The 9,830-nt window shown below is 40.2% G+C and overlaps 1 protein-coding gene across 1 annotated transcript; it reads right to left on the bottom strand.

The window, feature by feature from the left end:
- Window positions 1-395: 395 nt before the first annotated feature.
- Window positions 396-3,606, bottom strand: LOC123154204 (uncharacterized). Its single transcript, XM_044572982.1, has 5 exons — window positions 3,474-3,606; window positions 3,242-3,390; window positions 2,603-2,785; window positions 1,939-2,018; window positions 396-703 (listed from the first exon to the last, which is right to left on the bottom strand). The coding sequence occupies exons 2-5, from the start codon at window positions 3,271-3,273 to the stop codon at window positions 657-659; spliced, it is 342 nt and encodes a 113-aa protein (XP_044428917.1). The 5' UTR covers window positions 3,274-3,390; window positions 3,474-3,606; the 3' UTR covers window positions 396-656.
- Window positions 3,607-9,830: the final 6,224 nt, after the last annotated feature.

The raw sequence follows: 9,830 nt of genomic DNA, 5'->3' as shown, positions 1-9,830 counted from the left end.
TAAAGTGGTACTCGTCTGAGAGATACTATCAAGGTCCCTGACAACACTATCTATTAATATGACTCATCTTACTTTCCTTGAGAGTTGTTGGGAATTAAGGCCACAAATTTTATTTTTGCTCACCTTACATACCATCATGGTAACGCAGAATTAATGAAAGACTCTCCTTTCTGATACTTCACCAAATGTCTGCGACATAAGATGTTAAACTGGATGCTACAGAACTAATCAAAACATATCACAAAGAATCGAAAACTTAATGCACAACACACACTTACTTATGGATCAGACATGATATAGTGTCTATCATCACCTGCATGCATCCGTATTTATACAAACTATTGGGCTGCTATATTACAGAAATTTGTTCAGCTATTTTCATTCAGGCACTGGAATTGAATATCTCATATTAAGTTATTAACTCTTTTTACTACAGCTGCATGTGCATGCCTATTATTGTACAAATACATCTTCCAACAACCATGTTAGGCCTTATTATAGCTCTTGCGTTGTACACCTGTCCTTATCTTTAGAATCCACCTATTGTTGAAAGACAGTCTGCTTTCATGTCACTCTAAACTAATCATGTTTTACTTCGCTGCTTTTCCCTTTATTGGACACCATCTTCTCCATGTATGTCGTAAATATGCTTGTTCCTAGGCTTCCTTCATCAGCATATACACCATGTGCACATCCTCAAATGCTACAGAAACATACGATGCAGGTGATGTTAATACGTAGATTTTAGAAACATCCTGCCTGGGGGTTTTAAATTGAGGAAAGCACACCAAATATTAGCATCAGGCTAGCAATCAACCAACATGGATATTCAGAGTCGCTGTTAGGTTAGATGTCTGGTGTCTAAGACCCCTTTGCCTAAACATGACACATGGTGCCATCTGGGTAGCTCTACTGGGTCATAGTTTTGCCGAGTGCAGAAAATGGCAAAACTATGGTGTCATGTGGGATGGTCATTGTTTCATCATTCGGTCTATGTCATTTGTTTACCGAGTTACCCTTGTTCTGCACTGAGCGAAGTTTTTTGCAGTTGTCTACTTAGTGCCTCTAGAAGAGAACCCGACAAAATAAACATTGTTGGCAGACGTCCAATATAGTCATGTTTTCCTAGTGCTGCCGTGTTTTTTTGGCCTTTGCCGAGTGCATTTGGCACTCAGAAAAATTGGGAATTCCAGTAGTGAGCATGTCCAGTGTCCTAATATATATTGTACATGCATAGAAATAAAAAAGACTTTATAAATATACTTTAAAAATTACTCTTCTCAACATGTGCGGGCCAAATTGTACATATTATATCAACCGGATTTTGTTCAAATCTCTATTGATTGATAGATCGTGAAGACCATTAAAATTTTATATCTATACATGAGTAGCAAAACAAATCTTCACTGTCTCAAGAAAATGAGCACAAAAGTGAATTGGTTATCCAACGTAAAGGGAAAAGGTGTATTAGAGGACCAAAAGAGGGAACAAATAGTTTTGAAAAGCCATAAGTTTTGACGTACATGTATTAAATCCAACAACTCAGCAGCCTTGTTATAATCATTTCTGAATTTATAAAGTTAGAAGAAATAAAATCGATAAGCTAAGAAATTATGCAGTTGGATGTGCATTTATAGAAGTTTGAATAATGTGAATAATATAATGGCCGAAAGTAGCAGGAGCAACAGTGTTACATATCTCTGGGAAGTTCTTTTAACAATCTCAAAGGACAATTGGCGCAAAATAACCATAGGTATTTAGCCTCGTTGGCGAATTGGTCAAGAAATTAAGAAGACAAACTAAACATACACATGTTTTAGTTGAGCGAAATGTGTGGAAAATATGATGAAATAACTTGTTTAAGTGAACATCATCAGATCAAGTGTATACTGGCGGGTAGGGGTGAGTGCATGCTATAGAAACTGAAACGCTACATACATGTACTCTTAAGAGCATCCATGTTGGACTGTCTTCCATAGGTAATTGATAGAATTATGCTCCAGTGTACCTGCATATGTCTGTACATAGCATAAATGTGAATTTTGAAGTGCATTGTTCAATAAGTGGAACATAAAAATCAGAAGATACTTTATGTTGGAGCATCATATGGTTTTTATGGTGTTTCCAAATCAAGTGCCACAACTTTTAGACTGCAATTCCATTTGTGATTCACGGCAGGAATTAGATGGCATTTAGCAAAATGTGCACATGTGAAAAAGGGAAGACCCGATCAGACCTGAATTCATCTAGTGATAATAAATATATGAAATCTGGAAGATAGTAATGATGGGTTACGTTAGCCGTAGAAGCAGACCTGCAATTATTCTAATTTGAAGGAAAAACATCAAACACATGCTATCCAATTTTTAACTTAGTTATAAGATAAAACAAAACAGAGATGTTGTCATTTGGAAAATTAGCAGTCATTGGCTTCAAACTGCAGTTAGTGCATCTACTCCTTGGATCCATAAACCATCATGGCCTAGAAACTTTGAGAAAATTAATACTACAATTCAGCCGGAGCACATAATCAGAATGTTATATTTCTAACATAGTATGATTCTTTTAGTTGTTTTCGACAAATCATAGTGTTCATGCTTACCCTGCTGTTGCGCTGAGTGGATGGTCAATGTCTTTGCGAGATAGTTGTTCTTCAAGATTACCTTCCCTCCATGGGACAGCATGGTCAACATCCACCATTTGCGATGACACCAACCACAACAGGAGCTCCGTCCTTCTCCATATCCCCCACCCCCTGCCCATCTTGGTTGAGGGATTGAGAAAACTATGATTTGGGAAGCCAAATCACAGCAAAGAGTCAATGATAGGGTCAATTAGTGAGAAAATAGAGATCCACCCATATTGGAAGGATTGGAGTTGTACTTGGACGTGTCTTTGTCTACATATAAGGTACATGTTTCTTTTCTGTGCGCTACAGAAAGATTTTTTTTTGTTTTGTTTTTTGAGGGATCGAGAACACTGATTTTATTTTGCCATGGCAATCATCAGCTTCAAGAAGACACACGATAAAGGAGATTGAATCCCTAGGCAACACTATTAAAGGGCACGATGAAAACAACTGAATCCGAACAGGCAAAAAGAAATTCAAAACAAATTAGTGTGAGGACTAAGAAGATGAACCTGAAAAGAATTGAATCCAGACCGGCAAAAAGAAACTGAAAATAAATCAGTGCAAGGACTAAGAATACGAACTTGATCTAGATGAGGAAAATAATTTTACTGTAATAAGCTCCATGAGCGCAGGAGATGCATGCCCTAAATTCCTTGCTGCAATTTGGGAGAGACACGATCTGTTTCCATGTGGAGATGAGCGCAGAATCCATGGCCTAACGTCCTTGCTGCAAATTTGCAATTGGGAGAGACAAAGATCTGCTTGTGGAGAGGAAGAAAGATGAGAGTTTGAGGGAGAGAGAGACAGACATGAGAGATTGAGAGTGGGATCGATGACCAACTTCGTTGTTCCAATCTAAGAGAGACCTGGATCTCTTTTCCATGAGAATATGAACAGAGACATGAGAGATTGAGAGAGATAATATGGGTGCTTTAGATTTTTTTTATCGGGAAAGGAAGAATCGGTGGATGTACGCCGCTCCTAATTTTTAATTAGCATGAGAATTAATAGGTGTCTTTTTTTCCCAGAGAGCAATAGATATATTAGATCTATACTGTAATAACTCGGTCCCATCAGATTAACGGCTCCTAATTACTGATTAACGTGGGAATTTGTAGGGAGTCTAGGATTAGTATAAGTATAGATAGATAGATGGAGAACAACCTTAGGAGGAGACACTACAAAAATAATACACTTCCGTGATGATACGTGTTTGTCACAATAGGTCGCGTTTTTTGTCATGCATGTACATACATGACGATTTTATGACAGAATCAAGATAGTCATACCTGTGCTGTCGTAGAAGTGTTCCATGACATTACCAAAATTATCATCATGGAAGTGTCCACTTCCATGATGATAAATTGCGTGTCACAGAAGTGTTTTCGTCAGGGTGACCGACACGTGGCATCCACCATAATGGAATGCCGTTAAGCTATCGGGTCCGGTTTTGGATCCGATAACCCGTTAACAGCCGGGACCAATGGGAAATTTCCACGTGTAAAATTCTGATTGGCCGGAGGGAACACCTGTCAGCTCGTTAGTGGGCCAAATGTCGCCCATCCATTGGAGGAGACATGCCTATGATACTTGGACACGTGGATGGGCCCAACAGAGGCCCATATAGGTTAAAAAGGCCGGCCCAGTCAAAGGCCCGTAGTACTTACTCAGGTACTAGTGGGCCAGCCCAACAACGACCTGCTTAATAAAGGCCCATTTATGGCCCGAAGCCAGATCTGGCCCGTTAATTGTTCGCTGAATTTTTGGGCAAAACCTGTCATCTCTCTGCTTTGTTTCAGGGTGATAACTGTGCTGTCAATTCCATCCAATTTCAAACTAGAAAATAAAGAGTAAGTTCAAAATATCAATAGCATAATTTGGCATTGTTCATAATGCGGGGATCTTCACCACACTACTGGATTAACATGTCAACATAAGAAGCATAGATGAAGGGCAAAAAAATCATTGTTTCTATTTTGGTTAATTTGCATGGCATGTTGTTCATACCATCAGCCACATCAGTAAGATAAAATAGCAGATGACAAGGTGCAAACGTCGGCTGCTTCACCACACACTAGATTATAGATCCACAAAACAAGCATACATATAGGGAGTATTGAGTAATGTGCATGGTATGAATAAGGAATTTGGTTTTACAAGTAAAACTTAGAACTTATGGTTCATGCAAACATGCATTTTGGTAGAAACAACAAACTAAACAGCAGTAAACGATAGGGAGTATGAGCAAATGAAACAGCAGTTCAGGATAAAGGCTTTAGAAGGACCGACTTACATTAACAGTTAACACCGGCTTTATAATGCACTTCTCCATGTCAAGGGAAGGATAACTCAGGAATTTCAGAAAATAATCTTCTTCATAAGCATTGCATGTACTCTATATTTTGTAGAGAGTAATTATAGATATGATAATACTGGAAGGGATAGAGGATAAAAGATAAGATGCAGATTGATGCTACATAATCAACTACAAATCCCTGGAAGTATAAGCATTACAGGACAAAAATGTACTAACAAGAGCAATGGGCTACACTTCTGCACTGACACTATATGTGTATTCTACTTTTTGGTAAGATTAAATATAGATCTGATCTTTTTTATTAAATGGTGGGCGAGGGAGATAAGATGCAGAATGCTACACAATGAACCAATCCATCTTCCCATAATATAAGAGTGTTTTGAACACTGGTGTATTGTACAAAACGTTCTTATATTATGGGATGGAGGGAGTAGCTGTTAATGTAAGTATAGTGATAGATGACGTTCAGTCCTTACAAGAGTACTACACAGCTAAACCTATTCAAAAGCATTGGGTTGATTCTAAATTTATGTTAGAGTCCATACGGATCTCATAATGTCCACCAAATGGATGATAACGAGGCTAACATGTGCAGTGATGCTGCATAATCAAACAGCTATGAAAGTAAGTATGGTCATACATGGCAAGAGGTACTCACAAGAGCAATGCAGTGTGCAGTATAGTTGCGAGATTTTGTGCTCCCTTGAGAATGAATGTTCTTCTGCTAACAGTTTTCGTACAAGTGAGACGTTAAGGCAAATGCAAAAATGTAGTTCAAATTGTGATGTGATATCATAGAAAGTACCTTACGCTACAGCCGAGACCAATGTGTAACAAGATTATTCCAGTCACCGTCGAATAAATGTAGCACCGGAGACTTTACAGAAATTTCATTTAGAGGCTTGCAATCGAAGTGCGCTTGCCTCACGTAGGAACGATACTTCATCAACGAGTGCTTGAAAAGTGCAACCAACCCTTGCTCTTCTTCACAATCCAGTTTGGTCCTTGCATATTTAAAAGAATGAAATCTTTTGTCTTGTGTCAACAGAAACATATGCAGTAACGACCATGAATAACATTATTACAGTACTTACGCGTAAGTTGCGGAGGAAGACTGGAAATTGTTCTGTGTCTGCGGTATAATCTTTCCATGAAGGAAAGATGCGCACAAAGTTCCTAACAATAATATAAGCTTTGTCTTCTAAACTGGGAAGAAATGGAACATGGTCCTATTTGCTGCAATTGGGGCTCTCTCTGGTTCGAAAAGGGATTTGGCAACTGGATTTGGTGTACTCTTTGCTGGAATGGGGTTTTTGCGTCATAGAGCTGGTGCTATGTCAACTGGCATGATCATACTGTTTGCTGTAGCTGGGGTCTGCTGAGTTGGGGCATCAGAAATGACCAGTGTAGTAGGGCTAGAGTCTGCTAGAGTTGGGGTGTTTTGTGGGTCAGGTGATATTGCAACTACACCTAATGGGCTATTTGATTTATCAGGTGCCACTACCTTTTCCAAATACATTGCTTGTGCTCCTCCACGATCAGGAATCGCCCTCTTCCTTTTGAACGTCTGATACACAGTAAATAACAACATTTGAATGGATAATTATGGTATGATGACAGATGGAATATGTACTAAAAATGGATAGGTAGGGCGTATTCACTTACATGATGTGTAAACTAAGCTAATGGCAGTTCAATAAAGTAGAAGCAATGCAAAGCATCAGTTGCAAGATATGTGCGACCAATATAACCTTGGAAAGTTAGAGCAAGCACCTTGATGGGTGAATAAGATATGGCATCTTCCTCTGACTCCTCCACTAGGGAGCTAAATTGACTTAGGTCTCCCTCTAGCTCAGAGTCACTATTAGGATCATATGCTGAGCATGAATCTGTAGGTGAAGAGCGTTTGCATTGCATTACATCCAGACTTGATTTCAGTCCCTTAATGCCAAGTTTGATAGCCATGACATTGTTCTGCTTTATTCTTTTCACGCGCGCAAGCTCATAATCATTATGATGTTGTTCAGAATCTAAGATTCATGAAAACATAAAAAGTAGTCAGATTATCTATGGAATGCATTGCGAATTCAACTCGAAGAGTGTCTCCCTATAAACCCCTGCATATGCAAAGTTCACCCCACAACCGTGTTGACCAGACCACACACAGAAATACAAACCCCTTATGTCTCTATACCAGGCAGACACACATTTCAAAACTGAAGTAGGAACATTATAATCATATGAAATTTGTATTTGAACAAATAAACTAAGGAATTATGAGTGGCATAATGTTTAGCTTCAAGGGTGGAGTGTTGATAGTGCGACACAAAGAAAGTAGGCAGATTGTATTCCATGTAAAAGATCGAAGCCTATGTAAAAGCTGGAAATGACACTTTCTTTCTATACAATGCAGTGTTCGTTGCTGACACATGATGGAAGAGATCACATAGAGAAATACTATTCACTCATGTCTACGGTTCCAGTATTTAGAAACAGGGTGGTCCACCCTAAAAGAATATTGACAACAAATATGACAAGGCAAGCATAGATGTAGTGAATCAATCATTTACTTGTGAGCTTACTAGGACAAGTATGCAGAATTGTAACTGCAGTAAGAGACCGTCCAAAATCATCCTAGAGTCATGTCGTCCGGGGATAGCAAGTCACCAGTGAGGCAGGTGGCTAGGGGTGAGTAGAGATCGGAAGCGCGCAGCAGAACAGAGGGGAATCGGGGCCGGGGATGACCCAAAATCCCAGGGTGGGTCGGCCCACCGTGGGCACCCTGTAGATATACACACCCGAGCAGCGAACATGCATTTTTGAAACTAATTTAGGAACATTTAGGTGACCAATTAAACGACTCTATTTTAATAATATCAGATTCATATTTGAACAACTAAGCTTGTTTAGCTTGATGGGTGGAGCAGTGCTATTATGACATGAAGCACGTATTCTGATCTTATAGTGATCATAAAAGAGGGAAACTCTAAGCATATTTTTTTAACAAAAGAGGGTTTCCCCTCCAATTTCTATTAAAGAAACCACCACGGAACCAACATGATCAATTAAACCGTATTATGACTGTGCCATGGCAGATTTGAAGCTGCAAACTGGAGAAATGATATTTAGCAGCCATTGTTTGCTTCGAAGTAAGAACTAAATTCTAAAAGCTGAAAAGAAAGTAGAGTAACCAAGTTAAGATCTATTTTCTGGTTGAGATCAAAAGGTTGAGGAGATATGAAGTACCACCTCTCTTGCGGCGTCGTGTAGGCATCGGGGGTGCGATAGCTGTCGGTGGCGTTGAAGCGGATCTGCGATGGTAGACGGGTGCATCGGGGGATAAGTCCCGTTGCGGTGGAAGAGAAGGTCGTGCGAGCGGCCCCGGCAAAAGAAAGGATGGTGCCGATGAAGCGAGAGGACGTGATGCAAGGTTCTTGGTCCGTCACCGTGGATGAGAAACGTCCATCTCTAGCAGTGGACAATGCGGTCTTGGTAGGCGCTCTGGCATGGTGGAGGACGGTGGCGATGGATTGGTGGAGGATGGCGGCAATGGATGGGGTGGAGGACGGCGGCGATGGATGGCGTGGCGGACGGAGGCTGGTGTGGGGATGGTGTTCTAGCGTGAAAGGTGTATGAATGGGAAAATGGAGGGAGAGGTACGGGGAACCATGTTTTGATGCGCATGTCTGAAATATGGGAAAGTTACTAACTTAGCCCCCGTTTAAAATTTGTATGTCTCGTCAGTTGGGGATACGGCGGTAATCTCGCACCTCGCCAATATTTTCCCAGAGCGAATTCGGGCAAGGAGAGGGTGGTTGGCGCTCATGGTTGGCGCCCACGGTGTATGAATGGGGCTGACAGGTAGGGCAGTTGTGTCACGTCTGAGTGAAGTTACAAACCTTCCCCTATTGAAAATATTGGCCTACATCGACTTCAGCCGAGTTGAGTTTGTTTTGCTGCCCACCGTGTATGAATGGGGAAATGGAGGGAGAAATAGAGGTCTTTCGGACGAGCTTGAATCAAATGTGTTTTTGCCGCCCATGTTTGGCGCCCACCGTGTCGGAATGGGCTCAGAGGCGGTCGTGTCCCGTCTAATTGAAGTTACTAACCTACCCATATTTAGAGCTATGGAAATCGGGCCGATGGATTGTCTGTGTAATGGGTAGAAAATAATTTCCATCTCCCAAACACTTGGCTTCAGGCAGCCGACGTGGGAGTGGACATTTTGCCGCTTCTTTCGAATTTTGTGACAATAAGCATCCACGTTTACCCTGGCAACTAAATTCGAATCCATTTTGTATTCCTATATGAATCTTTATAAATCATTCTATGTGTTTTTATATATCTTCAAAAGGACGACAAAGATGTATTCCACTGTCATATATGAATGCCGATACTCAAATTTAGAAGCTAGAATCCAGTTTAAGGTGAATTCGAATATTTGGAACACTTCATGTCCAACTCAAATGTCACACGCAGCATAATGTGTACTCCCATTTAGATATCTACACAAGCGATGTATCAAGATTCAAATACCGAGTCAATCAACCAAGAATGTACAGAACTAATAGACATATAGACACTTATAGAGTATATGGATCAATAATATCAACTAACATACATAAGCTAGGCCGCTGTACTTTTTTTGCTACAACAACATCCTTTTTTTAGCCGAGCTACTACAGCATCTTGGCCCTTTCCGATGCGTGCCACTTATGGTCCATCTATACTACTATTATTGCTGAATGCACATTCAGTCCGATTGGCATATTTGTAGGTCTGGCACAGCAACCAAAATGAAATGTCTCCAAGTCTTATCAATTAATACAGACTTGTGCTCAAATTAAATTACAAACCAAAAAACAAGAAACAAAAAACAAT

This window comes from Triticum aestivum, chromosome 7A, assembly GCF_018294505.1.
Source record: "Triticum aestivum cultivar Chinese Spring chromosome 7A, IWGSC CS RefSeq v2.1, whole genome shotgun sequence".
In the NCBI taxonomy this organism is placed as follows: domain Eukaryota; kingdom Viridiplantae; phylum Streptophyta; class Magnoliopsida; order Poales; family Poaceae; genus Triticum; species Triticum aestivum.
This window is presented reverse-complemented; position numbering and strand designations above follow the sequence as displayed.